At 40.2% G+C, this 26,808-nt stretch overlaps 1 protein-coding gene across 10 annotated transcripts in view; it reads right to left on the bottom strand.

The window, feature by feature from the left end:
- Nucleotides 1-72: 72 nt before the first annotated feature.
- The window catches only part of NEBL (nebulette), a 358,626-nt gene continuing 331,890 nt past the window's right edge, over nt 73-26,808 (bottom strand). For all 10 annotated transcript variants that reach the window (XM_059183990.1, XM_059183989.1, XM_059183982.1 and 7 more), the window contains 2 exons: nt 7,327-7,433; nt 73-5,456 (listed from right to left, as the gene is read on the bottom strand). In XM_059183990.1, coding sequence (XP_059039973.1) covers nt 5,280-5,456; nt 7,327-7,433 — 284 coding nt within the window. In that variant the 3' untranslated portion in view covers nt 73-5,279. The remainder of the gene's footprint in view (nt 5,457-7,326; nt 7,434-26,808) is intronic.

Raw genomic sequence — 26,808 nt, 5'->3', positions numbered from 1 at the left:
AACCTTGTCCCCGGGGCACCGTCAATGACCCCAGCTCCAAGAAACCCAGGTGAGAACCAAGACGTAGAACCATTTTGCTATATCCTGCATTTATTTAAGCAAACCAGATGTGTAGAGATAGGAAAATTAGAGCGTTATAACATTTTACAAATACAGAAAGAAGACACAGAATAATAATATCCTGAAGAAAGTGCATCCGAACACAGCTCGATCACAAGAGGACACTTGCAGTGACCACAATGAAGCCACAGCCGACACGTCCATCTCTCATTCTTGTTCTGACATCATTCAAGTAGATTTAAGAGATAACTTGGCGATTCACTTTTAAACAAATAATAATACTAATGATTATAGTAGCCTTGAAGGGTTTGTGAGTGACTATACTATACATACAAGATGCTAGGCTTCATGTTTATTCCAATGCCGCTGTACATTATGCAGGGGGGAAATAATGTCTTATTACACGATTACTGTGACATCCACTAAAATGTGAACTAGTTTGCATAGGTTAGTCCTTTGGGCAGCACGATGTTGCTCTAGTCCACCAAGGCTTAAAGATTCACAGTGTAGAGGAAAGAAAACATGAATTAAAGCATTTCTACTAAAATATATTTTAATAGCTGGTGTTAATTTGCATAACAAAAGCCAAATTATAGTAATAACATTGTATCGTTCTATAAGCCCCTTCATTTTAAAACCATAAAGTGTTTCCATTAAAACTGTATGCTCTCAAAGTTAGTACGGTCTTACCAATTCGTCAACCACAATTCTACATTTTTGAAGCAGACAGAAGCCAAGCTGCGCAGTGACTCAATTTTGTATTTTTATCACAAGTCAAAGGCCAACGTTTCCACACCGTGCCCACAACACACTTGGTGCCACTTCTCAATGCTCAGCCATTTATTGTATGGACACTGAAGAGTGGGACTAGCATGCAGTTTTCTTTCTTCCTTCAACGTCAATCATTCTTAACAGCAACTGGATTACAAAGAAGTAGACACTATGCCAACTGGGTACCATGTGTCAAACGCAAAAAGCATATGCGATTCCATGAATATATGGAAGTAATATGGACATCGGGGAGATATCTGCCCGGGGATCCTTCCAGGCTAGTGGATTCCAGTAGTCTAAGCATCATGAAATGATGGCCACAGAAACATCATACAATATCTTGGTTTTTTTTGTTATTGTTATTGTTTTTGTTTTTGATCATCAGTAGTTGACAGCCAGTTGCCTGGAAAGGACCCAAATGGGCGTGGGATCCTTCAGAAAGAGACTTTCCTTTTAGCATTCCTAACTTACTTCACATAGCTTCTTACTTAACTAAAGCTTTCTCACCTCTGTGTCTCATTACCCAAAACACCCACGCTCGAGCCACTTTTAGAGCATCAGAAGCAAATAGCTAAGGTCTAATAGAAATTTACGAAGTGAATTTCATCTTGTGTAATGAATTCAGCCTCATAACATAATTCTTCTGTCTTGCAATAGGTATTTTAAGTCTCAAACCTAAAGTTAATGTTTATGCATCCTGACTGTATATAAATCCATCAAGAACTTTTCAGAAATAGACGGGGAAAGGTCAGTATTTTCTAAAGTTCTACACCTTTAGAGGTAAAAATACAATCAGCTATCACCTTTCATATCTGTCAGGACCATCACATTTCCCCACAAGAAAAATACCAATCATGTATAATAAAATATTACTATAGAATAGACAAGAAGCTTGGTTGCTTGGTTCTCATTCCGAGACCATCATGGATAAACAAGGGTCATCAAAAAGGCACCTTTTTAAAAAATATATCTCTATTATAATTTTGGTATAAACTATATCCACTTTATATAAGGATGCGTTATTAAAGGGTCATGCCCGTTTTCTTTATCTTTTCATCAAAAACACTTCACTGGAGGTGAACACACCCAAAAAAAGAGATGCACCTCTTGAACTTCACTGTTCTAGAAAAGTCTGTTTCCCCACCTCCCAGACTGTTGCCAAGCCCAACCGGGAGAGGACAAGAGAGGAGAGACTGGGGTCAACTTGCCCAAATGGCCTCTTCATCATCTTCAAGCGGTGAACCTAGTGACGAGAGAGGGGCGGGTCTAATCTCATCCACGTTCATACAAGGTGCCCGTAGAAATTGTGCTTGCAAAGTCCCGTGTGGTCTCTGGAGGTGGGGAAGCCTGGGAAGAGACAGGGATGGCGAGGGGATCTGACAACCAGATAAGTATTTCAACCTGGGCTACGCTGTGGTGTATAAACAAGAACAAGAAGACGTGAAGAACTCGTTTTGTCACAGGTTAGAAATCGGAAGCTTTCCTCGAGCACGAGAATTAGTAAAAACGTTGACTACAAAGACGTACAACGAAAGTCGTCTATTCTGCTGCTCAGCTTCTCTCAGGAGAGAGATGATCCACATTGAGTTTTGTTTTCAGAACCTTGTAAGATATATCAACCTGCTCCATGTGCTTTTTTCAGGCCTGAGAATGCATCATGTTCAGAGAATCAGGTGCATGCTTTCTGTGCTTGGACATTTCACAGTCTTTAGCTTGATTTCTAAAAAATCGATTTTTTTTTACACCCTTCTTTAGCAGTTAGTGTTATTTATGTGTGAGATGCATGCCGCCAAATTGAGGGGAGGGGAGCCATGTGCAAAGTGGAAAAACTGTTGGAGAACATAGTTTTGAAAAATAATGCTGTAAAAATAGCGCTTTGGTATTATACATGTATGTTTCCAATATTTCTGCTGAGATGCCCAAGATCCTGACAAGCATTAGTAACAGTGACAACAAATAATTGCTCTCTGGTTAAATTCTGAGCAGACCTTAATTCCTAGAGGCTGGAAGAAGAAACATCTCGCTACGCAAACATTATGCGAAGCTAAAAATTTTAGAATTATTCCCCTAATAATTATTGACTTCTACATTCCATGAATCTGATTTTAAAATTAATAGATGAGAAAGACAATGGAACAACCAACTACTATTTTATGGGACTTTTCCCCAATTAAAAGTATCACTTCAAATCCGTTTCCTTTGAGCTTCCTATAAATGTGCTATTTCTCAAAAATTGTACCTGTCCTACATTTAGTCTGAAAATTTAATCAACAACTACTCTTTTTCCTAATCACAAAAAAAGTGGTCTGGGTGAAACATAAATATTTGCTTAATGATACTATAAAATTGAGTAAGTTTATTGCCCCAGTTTTAATGCACAGAATCTTTTTTTTTTTTTTTTTTTTTGCAAGAATGTTGCGTTTAGCTTGCCTTTGTTGGTTTGTGGACAAGACATCTAAACAGATAGGGGTTAATTTAATCATGACTGCCCATTCCAATGCCAGAAAATCAGTCCCGCTGGGTATGAAGGAATCTGTAAAAACCCCTCAAAAAATTCTCTAGTCTTCTACCTGAATTTCTTTAATCTCTTTTTGTGTGAGTTCCTATAGATGCAGCTTGAGTGTAATAAAGCTTATTTGTTCTTTGAGCCAGAGAAAATAAAACTCTAGATTTTCAAAAAGTAGGTGCTAACTTTCCACAAGCATAAACGAATCAGCATTTGTTTCTGGACTCCTAAACACTTCCGTAAAAGGTATTTTATAAGATATTTCCTTAATTTCTTTGCCTATGTTACCTAAAGGAGATAGCCTCAAGATCGATACATTTTATCACATTTTTTAAACTTTGCTTTTAGCCTCTTTGTTACAACTCCAGAGGCGAGCCCTACATGAATGCTACCCTGCTGAGGTCTAAATACATCAGAAAAACACAGAGTGGCTGATGGACGTTAATTTCTCCAGCCACCTTGACTGCAGACTACAGGCCAATCATCACGACCCACCAGCAAGGCTGCAGCTCTGTGGTGAACCCAGAAAGTGCCCGCAGGGTCTTGCATTTGAAATTCAAGATAGGACAACAATTTCTTTTTTTAGTGAACAACCTGTTGGGCCTTGATCTAAAATTTCTGCCGGCATTTTCATCTCCCCTCCTCCACCCAATATGGGTTAGAAAGTAAAAACCAGAAGAAAGTAGAAAAGACGTCTTTCCCATTAACTGGTTTCAGTGGCTGGACTTCCATTCCTGGATGTAAATAGCATTTTCCAGAAACACACACACACACACACACACACACACACACACACATAAACCTGATCATCTCTCTGTGGAGTGGGTGACGTTTTGCTCACTGGTTGTGTCTCTCGCACACCTTGTAGTCTTTGGCTCCTGTTTAGTTAGCTTTACTTTTAAATTGACAGCGGCATTATGTTAAAGAAAGCTGCTCAGTAAATACCTAAATCACTTATTTGCTAGAGTAGGTGTCTATTTCCTAAAGGTGTAAATCCTTCGAAACTAGAGTGCAAGGCAGCAGGAGAATCTCAAGCAACTTTTCAAAAACATGTTTTTCTGATGAGCAGGCTACTAGAAGGGAGGGCTGTTAGGTTATCAGCCGCACTTGTTGCTTTAATTATGGGGATGGGCAGTGCAGCTGCCTATGTTACAGAAGCTTGAACCTACGTGACATGCAACAGGGTCAAAGCCCTTAGGGAAATAATAGAGATGACCTTCAACTTTGCCCTTTGCAGAGTAGCTGTGACCTTATTTGGTCCTGACATTCTATGGAGTCAAGCATAGACTTGGACCCACAGAATGTAAATGAAGAGTAGGATATGCCTTGGTACAAATGAGAAACAAAGAGACCCAAGTAATCCTAGGGAACAAGGAAATGTCTTTGTTTGGGAGAAGTTTCTAGGTCCCGAAGGCCACCAGTCAATATAATTTTAACCAAATCGCCGTTCTGCCACTCCTGACATTTATTACATTAGGCAATTTTCACTTGAATTGGAAATTCCCTAATGACTCAAAAGCTAAATGGTTTTTAAATTATTGGCTGTGTTACTGAATTACAAGAATTGGCTTCTGGTGATTCCAAAGTGACAGCTAATAAGTTTCATAGACTTGTTACGTGTAAGGGACAATCAACATCTCTATTAAAGTCTACAAAAATACATTTCCCAGAAGTGTTCGATAGCCAATCAAAGGAAATCATTAACCCAATTAGCAGCACCGGGCCTCCAGACCTTAAGGTTTTGTGTACAGGAATTACTGAAAATGCTGCTGTTCTGAGCCCAGAAGTCAGTCTTTTTTCCTGGTACCTATGTGTCTCATTGTCAAAGTGAAGATAGATTATTGTAAAATAACTGCCAAGTTGTCTTAAAAGTATCTTCTATCTTTTAAAAAGATTGGGTTTAGTATACATTAGAATAAAGCTCAAAGACAAGGAGAGAGAATTAATTGACAAACTCAATGTAATTGGCTGGGAGCATCCCTGTTTTCCCAGTTCTCTGCACCGTGCCATACATCCAGCCGTCGTCGATGGGCTGTACGTTGACGATGTAGTCGCCGTCCCTGAAGGAGACCTCATCTTCGTCCTGGGCACTGTAATCATACATGGCTCGGTAGGTCCTCTGAGAAAGGAAAGAGGGGATCACACGATGGAGACCAAATAGTTATGGCCACACATGCCAATCATGACCGACCAGCTCACACAAAATGAAGTAACTATGAGGAATGTTCCCAAGTATATTTCTTTCTGGAGATCTCCAAACCAGAGCCTAGCACTGACCTTAGTTGCATGCATCTCAAGTTGACCAGGCTAGCAAAAAGGGTAATGTTTGGGGGCCCACAATGGCAATCAAGGAAGCCTCTAGATACAATAACTAGCCCATGAAAAAGTAAGCTTTGAAGCGGTAAAGGCAACTTCTCCCAGCTTCAGTTAACCCTTTAGATTATGTAGATTCTCCCCTATTCCACATTCTTCAGAGAACAAAATCTGCCCTAGGGACAGACAGAACCAAGTCACCACCAAGTCCCTGCCATGGGCCCCTGGCAGAGGAAATGAATTTTTCTTAATTAGGAACAAAGAATTTTTGCTTTCTTTTAAAAATACATGTATATAAAGTAAAAATACATAATACACTCATTTTGTAGGTTTTAGAATCACAGTGATAGACGTTTAGCATCTAAATGTTCTGAATACTGAGGGACACATAGCTGAATCCTTGTTATAATGAGGAAATTATTCACTTCCTAACTTCGAACTATGTTGAAGCTTTGTAGCTGTGGTAATCAAAACACTCTGAGAGTAACATAAAAACAGATCTATGAGACAGAAGAGAGACCCCAGCAATAAACCCATGTATGTATGGTCAATTAATTTATGACAAAGGAGCCAAGAACACATAGTGGGGAAAGGACCGTCTCTTCAATAAATGGTGCTGGGAAAAGTGGTAAAAAGGGAAACTTTTTTTCAAAAGAGTGAAACTGACAACTATCTTATCCATACACAAAAATTAATCCAAAATAAATTAAAGACTTGAATGTAAGACCTAAAAAGATCAAACTCTTGGGGCAGGGGGGAACATAAGCGGTAAGCTCACTGACATTGGCCTTATAAATGATTATTTGGATTTGACACCAAAAGCAAAAATAAACATGTGCAACCGCATCAAACTGAAAAGTTTCTGTGCAGCAAAGGCAACCACCAACAAAATGAACCTACCAACTGGGAGAATATATCGGCACATGACATGTCCGACAAGGGGTTCATAGCCAGAATATACGTTGAGTTTTGCCATACTTGTTTTCATTAAAGACCAAGAATTTAGTTAATATTAGCATCAGACAGTCTCAAAATTAAGTGAATCCATGGGCTGAGGAAACTGATGGAGGCAAGAAGAACTTTAGAGCAGTTAAGAAGAACTGACAACTGCTTAGAAGGACCACCTCTTTCTCCGTGCTCAGGCTAAGGCTTCTGTGTAAGACAGAGGTTTGGAGAAACAATTTCAGCGTGAAATGCCCATCAGGCAAGATGACCTAGAGCACTGCTTCCAAACTGCACATTCAATGAATGAATCTGTAAGCCCTTCAAGATTTCCAGTAGAAGGATTTAGAGACTTATGTTGGCCATGTCATTTGGGGGTTAGTGGCCATTTTGATTACTGTCAAAATTGACAGGTTAATGTGACCAGATATTTGTACTTTTAGACCTGAAGGAAGATCACAGTTGGCTAAAACCAATCATGAAGTAACAACTAGGATATCGTTCCGAGACAGTCTTTGTATGTTTTGCTCTTTACACATGTTCACGGCATGCCTTCCTTTCTCAGTGGTTTTGCCTCTGTAAGTCTTCTGCTTTTTTCAAAGGGGTACAGAAAGCAAAATGTTGACATTCATCCCTTATGTGAAAATAGACACTATTCAATGCAAGTCTGTTCCACGAGTGTTTCTATTTTGGAGATAAAATGGGAAGAGGAGACACTTCAAATTGATACTTACTAGATTTGGTGAGTGCTGCATTGACCTCATGGATGAGAGGCTGGTCTGGTGCATGTACCCATAGCCTTGGGAATGGCTTTGCTGGTAGGCTCCAGGAAGAACAGGCGCTGTACATGAACACACACACACACAAAGATTCCTCAAAGCGAGCCTCAAAATAGCCCTCCCGAGCCCTCAAGGGACCTCATGCTCTGCTATACTCTTCTGAAAGAAAATGCCGTGTTCAGTGCCATGTGAAATTTGGATAGTGACGTTATAAGTGATCTCTAGATTAGTATAAATTTCATCAATTAAGGACATATACAGGAAATCAGTTTAACATGCAGTTAAATATATTAGAAATAGTTGTAATTCTCTACTGCAGAGGCTTGGTTCAAACAGCACAAGTACAAAACAAGAATTTACCATCACCTTTTAACAAAATCACCTTTTTACTGAGCTATGTAATCCTCCTAAACATTTTCCAAGATAAAAATAAGAAATTTTTTAAAAATTACATTAGATCGTCAAACCAAGAACAGAGTATAAATGTTTTCACAGAATACTCATGTAACAGATGCACTCAATATTTCAAGACCTATAGCTAAATATTTACCTTTACAAAAATGGTAAATATAGCATATAGTTAGCAACTTATTTTTGTTAAGCAATTAATAATGAGTCTATACCCCCAAAGAAAACTTTATTTAGAATATATAAATTCTCCATTTTATCTTGGCTGTAAGTCAAAACTAAGTCATCTAAATATGTTACAAAAGCCTAAAAAATCAAACCATGTAAAGAATTTCATAAACATCCTTCTACATCAAAAGAAAAGAAAATAGTACCAAAATAGCATTCACTCATTTTGTGCTATTCTCACCACTAAATATGACAATCAAGAGACATAGCTCCTGTTTTGAAGAACACCCAATTTTAGAGAAACGAACACAGAAACTAGATAAAAACCCCACGAAATCAGTAGATGTATGCTTGAGTGTGTGTTTCTCTCTAAGTAAATGTAAGTACTTATAAACAGGAGCAAGGAGCTGGCTATGAATGGCAGGATTTTAGTAGCACACTCTTCATTGGGTTTTGAATACTCACATGAGATATTAGTAAAACTTGTATGATATAATTACCATAAAAATCCACAATAGGTTGCCAGTGTTGTTCAATCAGGTTGAGCATTAATTAATCTAGGTTGATTTATTTAGGACAGTTTTTATAATAAAAGAATAAAGCAGATATAATTCTGGGGTACCATGAGTAATTAATATTTTATAACTGGTATGTTCATTCTTTTTTTTTTAAAGATTTTATTTATTTATTTGACAGACAGAGATCACAAGTAGACAGAGAGGCAGGCAGAGAGAGAGAGGAGGAAGCAGGCTCCCTGCTGAGCAGAGAGCCCAATGCGGGACTCCATCCCAGGACACTGAGATCATGACCTGAGCCGAAGGCAGTGGCTTAACCCACTGAGCCACCCAGGCGCCCTGGAAGTTTAATCATCAGAAAATTACAAATCATAAATGTGTTCTCCAGATGATAATGGTATTAGGTTGAATAGGAATTTTTTAAAAGTTCTTGAATTAATTTATACTGCAATGCTATTAGAAATCATGTTTATTTAAAGTCTAGATGTGGCATCAAAGAGAAAGCACTGAGATCTTTACTTGGACTGTGGTACATTCCAAAGTTGTTAGAAGTGTTAAATATAAAATACTTCAGAAAACAGCACTTTTTAACATTATCAACTCCATTTAAATATTTAATGCTAAGAGATGTCAGGAATATTGTCAAAATTCACTCATGAAGCAAAAATAATGAAATCCCTAAAAATATCTAAGCTCACTTAATTAGCTGAGGAACAGAGCCATTTCTGTGTGTTGGAAGCATGGACCATTCATTTCTTCCCTCCTTCAATTCTCAGCAAATATTGACTGAGTGAGTTAATGTGTGCACAGGGCTTACTACACTTCCCATCTCTTAGTAAGCCTCCATAAATCTTAGCAACTATCAATGTCCACTATGTTCAAGACATGCCAAGCATCAAAGGAAAGGGGTGACAGAAACAATTGCCCTTCTGGAGCAGTAAAGACCCTGGACATCAGTCCCTTCCCCAGCTGAAGAAATGGCTCTGAATACTCAGTTAAATATGTAAGTTGCTTTTAGTAAGTTAAATATGTAAGTCAAGGACTCCAGACTGGGTTTTCACCATGTAAACAAGTCATTGCTTCATTAATTATTATTTTAATCTACTTATAAATTCTAAAGGTTAAATTCAAAAACCCCATAAATCTACCTAAAAACTGAACTTTTCATCCTTCATTACACTATCAAACTGTGACCTTCACATTTTGATGTACAGAGTTAAGCACAGCCCTCTTAAAATATTTTAGGGGAAAAACTATCAGGAAAAGACGATGATGAAAATATTTTTAAACATGCTATCTTGTATGCCATGATGTGTTGTGTAAATGGTTGTGGTCATCATCCCCCTAGTGATAATTTGAGAATGTTGTTGAACAGTGTTCTCTAATGTTGGATTTTTAGAAACCAAGTATATTCATACTCGTTCAGCTCAGATCTGACCTTCAAAGAGCTCCTGTAGCTATGGTCAAATATAGCAGGAAAAGAAAGCGAAGTATTTGTCCTTCTGTGTAGGTTGGAGAGAGCAGGAAAGAGTTTAGAAGGAGGAACATTGGGGCAAATATAATCTATCTCATTATTACATTTTCTTCTCATGCCTTTATTATTTTCATTTCTCTCTTCAGCTGCATTACTTAACGCATGTTCCTTCAGGGCTATCAAACTTTGTTATCTACCTTATACCTGATACAATAAAAGAGTTTTTAGGAAGCTCCTATTAGAGGTATGAAAAACATAACTAAGAGCCCAGAGGAATCAACTTACTAAAAGCAAATGCCAATTTTACAAAAAGGCAAGCATTGCTTTTTTTTATTGTTTTGCTATACAATTTCTTTTTTGCAATGCATAGGCAAAATAAACAATAGGAAGTTTAAAACAATGGTTTTGGAAATTGGGTTTATTAAGAATTTGAGTGAAAGATAGCCATTCCATATGAGTATACTATTTCTTCCATGAAAATAATGGAACCCAAAAGGTTTTGCAAAAGCAAGACATTAAGCTAATTTTGCAACTAGCAAGGACTTATCACAAAAAAACACATTGTGCCCTCTTCCTTAAAAGAGTGGTCAGATTCCACCAACACTGATACAGATGGATGGTGGTTCCATGATGGTCTTCCAGAAGGAGAGTCCTGAGGTTGAGAGTTCTTTTTATTGCAATTTGCCTAAAAGCCATAAAACAATAGCTTTAGGGTCTACCTGGGTGGCTTAATCAGTTAAGCGTCCAACTGTCAGTTTCAGCTAAGGTCATGATCTCGTCATGGCCATGAGATAGAGTCCAACATGTGCTCCATGCTGAGTGTGGAGCCTATCTGAGATTTTCTCTCTCTCCCTCTGCCCTCCTCATTCCCCACTCATGTGTACTTGCTCCCTCTCTATCTCTCAAAAAAAATTATTTTTAATTAAAAAAAAACAATAATAGCTTTCATTATCCTAAGGCAATAACAAAACACACAAGTGTAACTCAATTTTTATTTCACATTGGTAAGATTTATTGACTGGAGATTGGGAAGCTCACTAAAGTTCTAAGGATTTAAGGTTCTATTTGGAATGTCCCATAGTATTTATAAAACCTAAATCTGTCTTTTAGAGCACAATAAACTTCTTCCACAAGCAGCCAATAGTACTATTTTCTATTTAATGCTTCTTACAATGAAAGGAGATAAAACCAAGATAGAGAAGTAAGTAGACAAGAAGATCATAAAACAGAAGGTGAAAATGGAAGAAGAAACGTTTTTTTGGAGGCTTCATAAATCTGAAATTGGAAAAGTAAGGAAATATGTGTAAACATGCACAGTAGATAGAGTAAATCAACAATAATAAAGGAGAAAAAATTCTCAAAAAGAAGCCAGCCTACTGTGGGGAATTCCTTTGGGGTAGATAAAAGAGGAAGAGGATTATGGAAGTGTCCCCGGTGTGCACAGTGTGTCTCACATTGCCATGTCGTTGCTAGAAAAACTCTCTAAAATAGGTATCATTCCCTCTTTAGAGAATAAAATTCAGAGGCTTGGAGATTAAGCAGGAGGGCAGCAGAGCAATGGTCTCTGCACAAAAGGAACACCAAGATAAAGGTCTGATGTCCTTCAAAATGAGGGGGAGGTTTTGAAAGCCTCACAATGACAGTAGCGTCATAGTAGATGGCCAAACTCCAAAGGCAAAAATAGAAATAAAAGTAGTGCCTTATTGATGTCTTAGCCCATTAGGGTTGGTATTTAAAAAAATACCATAGACTGGGCAGTTGACGCAACAGATTGTTTCTCATTGTTCTAGAGATGAGGAAGTCCAAGCTCAAGACGCTGGCAGATTCAGTGTCTGATGAGGGTCCATTTCCTGGCTCGTAGACACACTGCTTCCTTTTCCCAAGTCCTTAAATGGCAGGCAAGGATGAGGGAGCTCTCTGGGATCTCTTTTATGAGGGCACTAAATTTACCCTCTTGACCCAGTCACCTCCCAAAGGCCACATCTCCTAAAATCATCACCCTGAGGTTCAGGAATTTGATATGTGAATTTGGGGGGGACACAAGCATTCAGTCTGTAACAATTAGCTAACTACAGATGTAACACAAACAGAGAAAATAATTTTGGTTTTTTTCTCAGAGGCTTGCTTTTTTTTTTTTTTTCTTTTAATCAGAATAAGGAAAAAATTACCCTTCAGAAGCTTTCCAATAAAGAATATAGGATGCAATGACATTACTGTCATATTTTTTTAACAGTTGACTACAGTTTTATCAGCTAATAGGGGTCAAAGAACTTAATGAGTTGTGGGATGTTTTGTGTGTGTGTGCATTTTTGTTTTTTTGTTTTGTTTTGTTTTTTAAAGACAAAGAATCTTGATTTGGACAATCACAGGGAAATTGCTAAAATGAATGAAGTGACTATAAGTGAGAAAGTATGAAGATACTGCTGGTGGTGAAATAAATATTAAATAATGAGCTAAACCCTTATTAGATCTCATCTAGGCCATGAGCAAGGGGGTTGAGCTAATTGGTCATCAGATAGGCCCATGATGTGGGCCTTTTTGTTCAAATAGCTCTTTCAGGTGCCATCAAGGGTTCCAAATCAGAGCCTCGGGTCCTCATGACATCTGATTCTCTCCACAATTCCCAAGTGGGTACTAAACCCACATTCATGCCAAATACAGCAGTAAGATGATTTTTTTTAATCTGATAGGATTCTGAGCACTATAGAAAGTTCTCCTTCACTGCTGAAGACAGAAACAAGCCAGATTGCCTCCAGGTTTTAGTTTGTTGGTTTTTAATTATAAGCTGTGAAGAGACAAGTGCCTAAGAAACCAGCTTGCTGCATAATAAACCAAGAATAAACAGACTTTATCATAAAAATGAGATAATCTACAATTGAGTTGAAACCACCAAGTTCCAAAGACATGCATAATCATCACTGCCATAAAAACAAGTGCTCAAACTTTGGAAATCATATGTAAAAATAAAAGCAATCATTACTGCTTCATATGTTAAATTTCTAGCTCTTGCGAGGTCCAGAAGTTGTGGGAAGGAAAAGGGAATTGAGACAGGGAGAGTCAGTTACTTCCTGGGTTTCCACTCTGGTTGCATATGGAACTCACCTGGGATCTCTTAAAACCGTGGTATGTCCAGGTCTCCTAGACCAGTGAAATCAGAATCTCTGGGGTGGGAGTGGGAGGGACTGACCATTGGTGTCTTATATTTGAAGGCTTCCAAGTGACTGAAATGAGCAGCCACAGCGAAGGACCACTAGTTACTGTCAGCTTCCTTCTCCCCAACCCGACACAAATTTAGAGGCTCATGTGACCCTTTATATGTTATTCCCAAATTCCCACTCTCCCCCTGAAATGGATTGAATATTTCTGTTTCCCCCCAGCTTCCCAAAAACTCATCTGCTGAAACCCAAACCTCCAAGATGTTCTAGGGAGGTGGGCCTTTGGGAGGTCATTAGGTCATGGGAATGAAGCTTTATGAATGGGATTAGTGCCCTCACAAGAGGCCAGAGAGCTAGCTATCTCTCCTCCCATTGGGTGGAGACACACAGAGAAGAGGGCCGTCTCCAGACTCAACCATGCTGACACCCCAGTCTCGGACCTCCAGCCTCCAGAACCAAGAGAAATCAATTTCTGTTGTTAGTCTGCTATCTACTCTATCGTGTTCTGCGGGAAGGGGCTAAAACATGTATCTCCCCCATGACTTGTTTGTATTTGTGGAAGCAAATGTTTAACCCTGAACTGGAGAAGTGACCAGGGATTATGGGAAGAAATCTCAGGGCGAGGAAGCTCACTGGAGAATCATTCAGCCACTAACATACAGCACTCAGGGCAAGGCAAGCGCCGTGAAGCACCATCCAAGGAGGGCAGGCCAGGAGAAGCCGACCCCACTTCCTGGGGGCTGACCAGAACCGGACCTGGTTACCGTCTCAGAGGGAAGGCGGGGGTTGGGAGTGTGCAGCCAAAAAAATGTCTTTACAGATTCAAAAATTGTCCCTCAAGCCAATGCTAGTTTCCTAACAATTTTCTCCAACTATATCCCAATACTATCTTTATTTTCATTTTCTATTCTTAGATGAATGCTATTACTATAATTGCAACCTTCTTTTGAGAAAATCCAAAAATGTGCAAGTATTTTATCACCTGTATGTGTCCTGGTGAAACTTAGCGGGGGAGAGATGCATCACAGGACTCTGCTTTCCAAGGACTATCAAATATGAACACAATACCATTTAAATAAATGAAATCTTACAAGTAGGAGGACAACTTCGGTTTGCTCAGGACTCCCCCAGTTGCAGTGAAGGAAGCTCTGCTGTCTGGGAGCCCCTTGGTCTCAGGCCAGTTAACACAGCTTGTCCCCCTACTTATAACACACCAGGCCCTGTGTGTAGCGTGGCGCATGCATTAGCTGGAGAAACCAACACCACTTTACACATGGCAAAGTGCCCGTTTTACAGATGGAGAACCTGAAGTTTACAGAGAGTTAGCAACTCAGTAAAAAAAAATCAGAGCCCCACGGAGTTAGTGTTTAAATGCCAACGGTCTGACTCTAGAACCCAAACGCTTGACCGTATGACACCAAAATGATATGGAAGAAATGACAAGACAGAATAAGATCAGTTTGCAAATGAACACTGTGAGGTCAGAAATGTGAAAGAGGGCTCTGTGGTCTGGGGAGCAGAGGAGGTTCTAGCACTGAAGCCTCTATGTGAAGTCAGAAGAGCCCACAGTTGACCACTCACTCCTGCAGCGGGCAGACTGGAGAGGAAGGGAAAGGCAGGAGAAGAAAGGTTGCATGTGTGGAGAGGTGCGTGGGGCAGCTTCGTTCTGCTCACAGAGGTGACTCTCGCTCTCACTGACTTCTCTGTGGTACATCTGGGGGGTACAAACGCCACCGGAAGCCTGGGTGTTTGTAGTTGACAAGGGGTGCTAGAATACCTCGGGAAGAAATTATAGTGAGAAGGAGGCATTCGTTTCGGAAAAGCCAGCTCAAATCATAGGGAATAGCATTATTTCTGAAGCAATGGCTTTCAAATTTCTTTTAAGGGTCATTTTGGCATCTGGTAAGTTTCTGGAGTGTGTGTGTGTGTGTGTGTGTGTGTGTTTCTTCTTCCCTTTGTCAATAGTATCCTATTTTAGCCCAGGCAATCGTCATTCGGTCACTTTATTCTGTATGAATAGTTTCAAGTCTGTGCTCAAGCCCCATCTCCTAATATGACTTCAACACTCTCCCACTGAGCAAGAAAGACCCCATCACAATGCCACTTGACAATTTTCAAAATCTTTCTGTAGGACACAGGCTGCAAAATGTTATTTCCCCAAGTCAGCATCAGAATAGTGACAAGCTCTACAGACATGCTAAGAATTTACTTGCAAACATAATTAAGTCCAGAAGATTGTTTAACCATTTTTTCTCTGAATTTAAATAGTAGATTTATAATGTTGTGTTAGTCAAATATAAATCAGATGTAAAAGATTCCTAATTACCTATTAAGTATAAAAGGAAACATGCAGACTATGTACTTTTCAAAACTATGCCTATGTGAATTACACCTGACCATTTCATTTATATATTTGGCTGAGTTGCCCCCAAGTAAGAATTTCTAAAATATTGTTTTGGGGCTCAAAAAAAAGAAACACAAAATTAGTTATTTTTAAATGATCAGCCAGTTAAACTTAGTCTCACAAGCCCAGAAAAGCAGTGCATTTTCATTTAAAAACTAGCTGGTTTTTCTCTAGAAAAAAATGTCTGTGAATGTTCTCTGGCAGAAGTAAACCAAGACATACTGTGGTTTGAACAGAACTGGAGAGATTTATAGATAAGAATATCTGCTATTTTGCTTCAGAATAATTTAGCCAATTTACTCTTACATTTTGATTTAAATATCAACTTGTGTATTTTTCCCTCAGATTTGTTTCTCATTTTTAGCTCTCTAATCCAGGATAAACTCCCCAACTTGTAACTATAACACAAACCACAGATATAAGTAGGATTGTCACTGAGAGAAAAGAAATAATTTCTGCCCCAAATTATAGTCTTGAATATCATGTTCTCATGGCACAAAATCAATGAGGTATGTAACTGCACATACACATATAGGCTGCGTCCCAAAATAAAACAAAAGTGAAAATAAAAAAATAAAGGAATGCACAGCATGGATGTGTGTGGATATATATATATACACACACATATATATATATTTCAGAAATTTATCAGAAATATATTTATTGTCAGAAAAATACAGATATCTTATATCTGACAAGAAAGACATAATTTGGGGCAGTTCTTTGATCAGATGAAAACAATAAAGAATTTAAGGATAACAGGGACACAGGATATTGTTTCCATTAGGTAAATCACAGTGCTGAATCTAGCTTTTGGACACAAACTCTGCCATGACCATAAAGTCAGCTCATAGCAAATCCCAGTTTTCCTCAGTGAACACTACCACCAATATTGTGTGAGTCAATCTCATTTAGGAAGATTCATTATTCAAGTATAATGAAAGGGAGTCTCATTATGCCATTGTAGAGGATATTTATAAATACCTCTCAGATAAACATATGTAACACTGTTTTTCGTAGCACATTTTTAAAGGCTTAAAAACAGACTGTGCATGTGGTTTATTCTTGTGCTGATCAACCCTAATACTGACTCTTAGGAAATATGACCAATCCACGAGTCATTCCCAGATACCATTTTACATGAGATGCCTTTAGTGACAAGCCACACTAAATAGCACATGTAGACACATCTCAGTAATGGTAATACTTCTGAATGAGCAAGTATAACACTTTTTCGACCAACAGACATATACGAAATGGAACCAGTGGGTCCCTGACATAATTTGAAGATAGGGAAATGCGGGGAAACAAATGTAAAAGATTGTCCCGCTCTCCTAGAGCCCTAGCTTCAGTTTATATGGCGTGGCTGGGGCTAAGCAAACAGGCATGTGTAAAAGCCACAGTTGGGTAGGGAAATGAGCAACAGTTCACTGGAATCAAAGGCACACAGTGTTAAAGACATGAAGACAGGATCCAGGTAAGAGTCCAACGGGCTGGTAAATAAGTTCACTAAGCGTGGGTCAGGTACATGGTAGAAGACAGAGTTCAAAAACCAGAATGTCTGAAGAATGTGGCATGGGCGGATTAGGAATATTTCTGGAACAGGATTAGGCACTAAGGAGTAGGGAATCTGGCCGCCAGAGGGGAACCACGCAGCTATGAGCTGGGACAATTACAGATCATGACCAAACAAAACGCAGAAACTCAGTCCAGCACCCAGCTGCAGCAGCCCGTGGAAATCTAAAGTCAGGATCCAATCCCCATGACCTCCTAGCCTGGGGCTTGGGGAGGAGGGACGTGGGGCACCTGGATGATACAGGAAGTGGGGGAGAGCAAGGTAATTCATGACTACAAAGGCAACATTATGACTGTTTTATATCTAAGACAGATACATAAGTAACACACGTATACTCAGTCTACTACTCAATCCGGACATCAAATTTGATCCATACAAACCAAAAAGGACTATTTCCATTTTCATTACTAATGTTCACCAATATGGAAAAGCTACTCTCTCCCTCTCCGCGTGTGTCACTGTACCATTTTCAAAGCTCTTCTAAAGTTTCCCCTTGGACGCATATGCTGTGGCCCACATCTATCTCCTTCCTGATGATCAAACCTTCTCTTTTCCCCCAATCAGCTCAGCTTCACAGGAAATATACTTTTAATGCTTTATTGTTTGCTACTTTAAGTGTCAGATGTTTCTCCTTCAGACACATATGGAACCCTTTGATTTAATTTTGGCAAATCAATGAAAGACACATGTGTGTCTCAGAACAAGTGCTATTCATTAGTATTTGATCCTTTTCCCAACTTCATACTCAGAAAAGGAAACTTAGGACATTTCTTTCATTCCCAGTCTAATGATACCAGGAATAAGAGTTTCTCTAAGGACTTCGAATTCGGTCAGAACCCTGATCCTTTTTCTTGGGGGTGCAACAGGACTAACGAAAAGTTCCTAACAGCGTGCAGGGTGTGCTTTCCTGTAGGCTACTTCTATAGGCACTAGCTCAATAGCTAAGTATGATCACGTAATCGGCAGCAGTAGCCTCTTCTGTTATAAAGGACTCATTTATTTTCCTATATACTACTTTCATCACAGAAATTTGTCTCTGAAATTTGTCACAGAAGTATCCCAGTCATCAATTCTTTAAATCTTCATACACTTCCATGTGGACACTTAAAACAACACTTTTTGACGGATATCACACACTTCTCAATATTCAGATTGGAAACAGCGCTCAAATACAGTAGGGAAGTGGTACAAATGAAAGTTTCTTGTTGAAGGTATTTCCTTTGCAGAAGTCAGGCTAGGAAGGGACTGGATTTTTTCAGAGGCTTAAGCCTGCTGATCAGTAACCAGAAAAACAAAGTACTGGTTCCAAGAGAAATACTGGTACATTTAGATTAAATGAAGGCCAAGAGTTCAAAATCAGGAGTGCATTTCCTAGTTGGTCGTTCCGGTTATCTAATGTTAAAACCACGCTCACCATTAAAAACAAGTAATGCTGAATTTGGAGCAGAATGCCATCTGTAAATCATAAAACATAAATCCTCAATGGGCAGAGAGAAATCAAGAGAAAAATTAATGCACATACTGAGCAAAGGATTGTGGCTTTAAGGACACTGTTCATATTAAAGGAGATTTCAAAACACTGCTGCTTGGATGCAAATCCATCACTTTTAAAATATACTAAGAATTTATTATTGTGCCTGTATTTGATATTTCTGTTCTCAATGTAATGGTAAATTGAAATTTTAATGATGCTTATTATCCCTAGGAATTAAGGATACATTCTGTGGACTTCACTGTGTCTAGGAAAGAGAGGACTTGTCCTCTCATTTTGTCTCCTTCCGTTCACCATTTCTTCATGGAGCATTCCCCAACCTGAGTTAGGTATTGTAAAGAGAGCTAAAAGGCATGTTCATTTTTTGCCACTGTGGAGTTCATGACCAAACAGTAAACTAGACTACGCTGAGACAGAAGCCATACGAAGTATGAATGTCAGAATTCTGATGGGCACTTTCACTTTATTAAGTCCCTACTAAGGAGAGTTGTCAGAAGTGAAATAAAACACTGAAATGAGAAGTATTTGTATGAGAACAGAAGTGGTAAGGTGGGAATACTTTACTGATTGCTTGGTTACGAAAGTTCAGGGCCAACTCTGGCTTTGTAATAAACATATGTTACAATGTTATGCTTCAGTGATACATCTTACATTCCTGCTTTTTAAAGAAACTATAATAAGCGTTACTTTTGCACTGTTACCCTCAACCAAACTGGCTCTAATTAGACTTAATAAAGACTAACACCAAGTTTTAATGATTTAGCACATGTAGCAAAGCTATTTCTTTGTATTTCAGACCAAACTTTAATTTGAATATATTTATGTATCAACAGTATTTATTAAGTGTTTTGTAGGTACTGCCCAAGATACTAGTTATAAAATTCAGGACAAAGCAGGCAGAAAAATTCCATTCTAACAGAGTTTATATTCTAGGAGAGCCATAATTAATCAGTACATAATGAAGTATCAGGTAGAAAAAAGAGTGACAGATGTATATCCAGAAGTGGAATTGCTGGATAGTTCTATTTTTATTTTTTTGAGGAACCTCCATACTGTTTTCCATGGTGGCTGCATCATTCTGCCTTCCCACCAATAGTGTAAAGGGCTCCACTTTTTCCACATCCTTGCCAACATTTATCTTTTGTGGGTTTTTGAGGGATTTTTTTTTTTTTATATCAGCTAAACTAACAGATAAGAGGTCATATCTCACTGTGATTTTGATCCTGGTTCACTGTAGCACTATTCAAAATAGCCAAGATATAACTATAGCCCAAGTGGCCATTGACAGGTGAATGGAAAAAGAAAATGATATAGACATACAATGAAATATTATTCAGTTTTTAAAAAGAAAGAAATCCTACCCTTTGTGACAACATGGATGAACCTAGAGGGCATTATACTAAGTGAAATAAGCCAATGATAGGACAAATACCTCATGATTGTATTAATATGAGATGTCTAGAACAGTTAAACTCATAGAACAGAGAACAGAATGGCAGTTGCCAAGGGCAGAGGGAGGGGAAAATGGGAAATTGTTGCTCAATGGGTATAAAGTTTCAATTATGCAAAACGAATGAGTTCTAGAGATCTATTGTGCAACACAATTCCTGTGGTTAACAATACTCTACTCTGTACTGTAAAAGATGTTAAGAGGCTAGCTCCCATGTTTAAGTGTTCTTATCACTCACACACACACGCACACACACACAAAAGGAAAGTTTTCAAGGTGGTGGACAAGGTCAGTGCCTTGCTTGTGGTGATGGTATTATGGGTCTATGCATATGTCCAAACCCATCAAAATTTTGGACATCTGGTGCAAATTTTGTATGTCAATTATGCTTCAGTAAATCTTTAAAAAAGGAGTTACAGAGAAAAATAAAGCAGGGTAAAGGAATAGGGAGTTGTATGTGGGTTGAGATCTCTCTAGGTAGAGAGGTCAAGGAAAGCATTTCTGATTAGTTGAGATTTAATCAGAGACCTGAAGAAAGGGAGGCCAGCCACGAAGCATCAGTGAGTGTTGCAGGCAAAGAACCATGGCCAGAGAAGGCCTAACGCGCCGAAATAGCCAGATGGCCTGGGTGGCTGCAGCAGACAGTCTGGGAGAAGATGAAACTGGAGACATGACCAAGGGCCAGGCCATGTAATGCCTTGTAGCCTGTGGCTCTTGAGTTTCAGCTGAAGCATGAATGGAGCCACTAGAGAATTTTGAGCAAGGGCAAGATGAGAGCTGATGCAGGTTTTTAAAGGATCACTGGCAGTCGGGCCAAGGCCAGATCAAAGAGGGCGAGAACGGAATGACAAAGACCAGGAGCCTATTTCTGAGCTCTCAAAGAAATGGGAGGGAATTTGGTCGGGGAGCTCTGCACCTGGTGAGGCGAGGCTGGACTGGGCACAGCTCCATCATGAATAGGGCCAGTGGGTGTCCAGATGGCTTGAATGTCAAGTGTGAGAGAAGAAAGGCGACAAGGATGCCCCTGGTTTTGTTGGCTTATTTTTCTGAATGATTGTGTCATCAGCTGCGATGGTGAACAGAGACAAGAACAGATGTTTGTTTGTGTGTTTGTGTGTTTGTGTGTTTGTGTGTTTGGGAAGACAGGAAATAAGACACTGGTTTTGACATAAGATTTGAGCTGCCTATCCAACACCCAGCCGTGGGCTCCTTTGCCTGGAGTCTGGAAGTCCTGAGAGTAAGAAGGGGCTATGGTTTTGACATTCCTGCTCTTCTATAACAGTGCTGAGTGTCACTGAGCTATGAGAAACATTGTGACACTTCAAATAAAAACCAACAATGCTGTCTCTGCACCACGAGCGCCTCTGCAAGACTGCTCAGAAGGCCTTCTGGTCACATGGAGCCCATGGAGTCCATTCTCTTGGCAGAGTCTATATCAGCCAGTGCAGATGAGATCTTGAGACAAGCTCCCAGAGTGGGTTAAACTTCCAAGTCAGAGACCCAGTGACCTACCAGCCTCACGAACTGGAGCTCTATGCAGCCTCTAAATCTCCTGCAGGACAGGGGCCCATGCAGCATGCCCAGAAAGGAGATTTCAGTTGCACCCTGTCTGCAGAGACTGGCTTGGCCCTCCCCATGCTCTGGTCTGGTCTTCAGCCCGTTCCCTGACACACAGCCCCTGGGCTTCCGATATGCTAGAACACAGCATGCAAAGTGCTGTGTTCTGTCGTCTGCTGATTTTCTGCCAAAAACACTCCTTCCCCATTCTGCACCATTCTGACTCCAGGTGTCATTCCACATGGCACCTTCCTGAGCACAATGGGTTAATGCAGCCAGCTCTCCCTCCAGAAGGTGAGTTCTTGAAGGCCAGTAACTGTATCTTTATTTTCTCTGTTTCTAGTGTCTCATGCATCGGGGAGATAGGTGTTTGGTGAATGAACAGATGGCATTATGGGTGCTCTTAAACACCCATAGATTTCAGGTACTTGGCTCCCTACTTGGCGCATCACCCTCTTGGTCCACCTCCAGGCAATTGACGGAGAGTTCCAGAAGGTGCTAAAGCATCTCCCTCAACCTAACCTCTGTTGAGGACATGGTGCCTGGGCTGGAACGCTATAAGCACCGCCCTGTGGACATAGTCACTGAATTCAGAACCTCATTTTTCATCAGTGAAGGCAGGACTAGGTCATCCCCATCAGATTTCTTCGCAACAAAATGGAAAAGTTCACAGGGTTGGAAAACCGCCAATGTCTGTCTTAAAAAGTGCATCTGCTTTTCCTTCCCCATCGCCCTCCCATAGCCTCGTAGGCTCTGGAGGGAATCAGAAAACACAAAATACCTGAAGCCAAATGGAACTCCAGTTCAAACTGAGAAGGGCAAACCCTGGGCAAGGTTGTAAACACAAATACTAGCTATAAGGACCACTGTGAGTTTGGGGCAACAGAAGAAATCTCGGCACCAGAAGGCAAAAAGATGTTGCAGGCAAGTGACCTGAAGACAAACACAAAGATCAAAGAAAATCTCGCAGTGAAATAAGCAAGAACCATCAGGAGAATTGCCAGTCACGGAACCGTGTGTCAAGTGAAAATGAGTTAACCTAATCTGATACCAAAAGGCAATAAAGATAATTTCAAATAATACTATTCAAGAATCAAAACAAAATTAGATCAAGTTTAAATAAAAGCCTCTTTTATTGAATCAAAGTAACACAGTAGAGATGTAAAATGAAAATCCTTTGGTAACTTAATACCTTGGGAAGTAGATGGAAGAGTAAGAAAGCCCGAAATAATCACATAAGAAAATGAAAATATTCAGCAATCAAAGCAAGAGGGAGAAAATATCATGAGCAACACATAATGGAAACAATGATACAAAATTAAAGGAGAGGGCCTCTATGTTAATGCTCATGAAAACCAAATGTGAACAATGAAAACAGGGTACTTTTGCCTCAAGGAAAGGAGCCAATTGTTTGACGCTTTGTCCCCCAAATCAGAATTTCCTCTGACTCATAGGAAGGACCCTAAAACATAACTCGCCTAACTGCCCAGCCACTTAATTCACAAAGTGCAATGGATTATCTTTAAAACAGAAACACATCCTCGCACATGGAGAAGTGAGAAGGCAACAAAAAAAAGTTTGTTTGAACTGACGGCATTTAGCTTAGGAGAACGGAAAATCTCTTAGAGAGTTCTTGTTCTATAGCCTTCAGGTTACAGATGTGCCTTGTAACATCAGGTGGCCTCCAGAGAACTCAGGCCACATGTGTAAAGTCCACACTCTTGAAGGCCCTGTGGCCAGGCGCTGTGTCTTCTGCAATGCAGCGTGGACACACACCCACCCCCTCCACGGCAGGGAGAGAACCCACTATTACAGGGCCTCTCTCTGGGAGTTAGTGCATTCCATCATAGAAAATCCTAATCTAGATCTTTAGAAAAAATCAACAAAGTCTGGACCCCAAAAATGGCATTTCTGAATACTTACATTTTCTTTTTTTCTTCATCTTACCACTAACAAGTATGGTTTTAAAATTCTTTTCAATTTCTAGAATGGTATTTAAAGCAACACATATGATTTATTCAAGACACTAAAGGTTTTCATCAAATAGCCATCAAGATCATAGAAGTTTCTTCCTTCTGTGGAGTCAATCAGCACCTCTTTACCAGGTCCCAGCATAGTACACATTTCAAAGGGGACCCTAAATTTCAAAGTAACCAAAAAGTCATGAATACCACTCCTTCCCTTTCTCATCGGGAAAACAAAACAAAACACAACACTGGGAATGTTTCCGTTTTAGGGTTTGGGGTTGGTGTTTTTTTTTTTTTTTCAGCTATGCTTTAATGTCCTTGAAACATATCAAAACATCATCCAAACAAAAATGGAAGAATTTCTTTAAAAGCCTTCCACAGTAGACTTGTATTTTAAAAAATAATTATGCTATATATATTTATAGATGCAGTTCTAGCTTTTAAGATCTAAGTTCATTGTACACCTGAAACTAATACCATGTTATAGGTCGATTATACCTCCATTAAAAAAGAAAAAGAATGAACAGAAAAAAAATATTAACTCAGCCATTTTTTGCATTCACCAAATACTTGCTGAGCATTAATTTTAAGGGCTGGAGAGAGATCGGTGAACAAAAGAGCCAATAAGTCCACTCTTGTAAGGCTTCTATTCTAGCAAAGCAGATACAGATGAGCAAATAAAAAAGAAATATATAATATCTCCAGGAGCGCCAAGTGCTAATGGAAGGAAATAAGGAGAGTAAAGAGCCAGACAGGAAAGGAATGGGCACTACTTTATCTCTGGTCTTTAAAGAAGGTCTCTCTGATAAAGTGACATCTGAGCAGAATCGTGGAAAAAAGTGGGACTAGGCAAAAGCAAATACAGGGATGAGAAGGAATGTTCCAGGCAGAGAAGCACTTCATGTCTAAAGGCCCAGAATGGGAGCTTGTTTGGAAGGTTTGAGTAAAGCAGGGAGACAGGACAATGGGGGTGGACAGAAAATGGGAGGAAATGAGCTGAGACTAGCAGCCAGGGCCCAGAGCAGGTGAGGGCCTTGTAGGTGATGGTAAGGGTCTGGGGTATATTCAGAATGAAATGATAGTGGAAGAAAGACGTGGTCTGACTTGTGTTTCAGAAAGCTCCTTCCGGCTGCCAAGTGGAGAACAGAGGGTTGGCGGTGGGGGAGGCCAGAGCAGAAGCGGGAAACCGTTTGGAGGCTACTATGATGATTCAAGGCAGACGGGTCCCGAGCACTTGGATTCTGCGTGCACTTTTCCGGGTAGCACTGACAAGATTTGCTGATAGGTTGGAGGCCGGTATGAGTGAAGGACAGGGACCCAGGATGACTCCACGGGGTTAGATCTCAGGATCTGGACAGCTGCGGCTGCCACTTAGTAAACTGGGAACCTGAGAATGAGCAGGTTCCTGGGGAGGGTGGGGAGGGTGGGGAGGTTGGGAGTGAGGATATTGTTTTGAACATACTAGGTTTGCTACATCACTAATCATCTGAATACAGACATAATGTGCCAATCGATAGAATGTGCCTGCTTCCCTTAAAATAAATGGAACTGGGTGTCTATTCCCATGTAGTCCGAACTCTTCTTGAATTAATGCAGATATCTTTTGGTACCACCATCACTTGGATGTGCTTTAGAACACTTACTGACACATCTTGACTTTTGCTTCATACCTCAATAACCATTTTCCAAAACAGGGAATGTCACTACGAGCAGAGCGTCTTGGCCCTATAACAGAGGGATGAGCATGAAAGGCATCTTTAAAGGTATCTTATAAGACATTATTTAAGCTCCTGAGACACACCTTTCTGCCAGAAATCTCCTCCCCTGGCTCACTGCCCTCCCACGAAGTCTGAAATTCCTCCCTTTAAAAAAAAAAAAAAAATGTAATTATTCCCTATTAACCATGGGTTCCTCTTACATTCTGGCCTAACTGTAAGAATATTTACATATACCATCTTTCAAGGGAGACATTTTCTCATTCAGCTGGGCACAGTATAGGGAGGGTCCCTTTGCTAGAAATAGTTAGAAAAAAGAAGGCATGGCAGAGGAGGAGAAAGAAAGGCTAATCGAGCAACAGTGGGTTCTCACGGTGCAGCCGTGGAGGCAGAGAAGGGAGAGTTCACAGCAGCGCAGGGACCGGACCCATCGGGGGAAGCGGTCTGAATTCTCCTTCTCCTTGAAGCTCATCCCAGACCTCCTGCAGCTGTGTGCTCGGAGCCCTCCCGCAGCACTCTGCCTACTCGACCCCTCCGTCTGAGCACCTCCCTGACACACTGTCTCAGAGATCTGTTTGTTCTCTCAAAGACGTTCTTCTCCCAAAGCCCTCTTGGCCTAGTTAACATCATCGAGCATTGGTGTTTCTGCTCAAATCCTCCTTCCCTGGAAAGGTTTCGCTGACATGAAGGCCAGATGGAAGTCCCCTGTTACACATCTTGGAGCCCCCATGCTCTCCCCTCACAGCACTTGCTCTGTTCTTAATTATATAGGAGTTGGGTCAGTATCTGTTTAATGTCAGGCCCCCTCCACCAAACTCGAACCCCTTAGACCAGAGGCGTATCTCTTTTGTTTGCGGCTATATGCCTCTCCAGATCCCGGCTCTTGGCTGGGGTACAAAGAACACTCGATAAACATTTGGCGAATAAATGAATGAGTGCTGTGTTGGGTGTACACAGACAAGGGGAAGGGTCGCTGTGGAGCAAAGCCTCCAAGGTACCTTGCATCAACTCTAGAATGCTGCACTGAGCTACGTTGACTAAGAGGGATCAAAATTTATTCTTGTATTTGCTTTGGGTGTTGTTCATCTCATCAAGCATCAACAGTATCGTGCACCTCCAGAACCACAAAGGACACGGAAGGGAGAAATCAAGATCCCTAAATCCTAATCGAAAAACTCAAGAAGTTACGTGAACCCTTTGCTAGAGAGGCAGTTACAGAAAAGGGAGATCGCCCATGTCTATCTTATCTAGAGGAGAGCAAAACTAACTGAAAAATTCTTCACTAGAATCGTAGAGAAAGGAGATCTTTTAAAACTTTCCAGCAGGGTGGGATCTTAAAAAGAAGAAAAGAAGTAAACTCATAGAAACAGTAGAAAAGTGGCTGCCAGGGGCTGGGGGGTGAGGCAAAAAGCGGGGGGAGCTGGAAAGGCTGCACATGTTGGGCTCTCAGACGAATAGACTCCAAGGGTCTAACGTACAGCGCGGTGACAATGGTTGACAACCCCGTACTGCCTAGTTGAAATCTGTTGGGAGAGTAGAACACTAATGTTCTCTCA

The sequence above is a fragment of the Mustela lutreola genome, chromosome 8 (assembly GCF_030435805.1).
Source record: "Mustela lutreola isolate mMusLut2 chromosome 8, mMusLut2.pri, whole genome shotgun sequence".
Taxonomy (NCBI): Eukaryota; Metazoa; Chordata; class Mammalia; order Carnivora; family Mustelidae; genus Mustela; species Mustela lutreola.
This window is presented reverse-complemented; position numbering and strand designations above follow the sequence as displayed.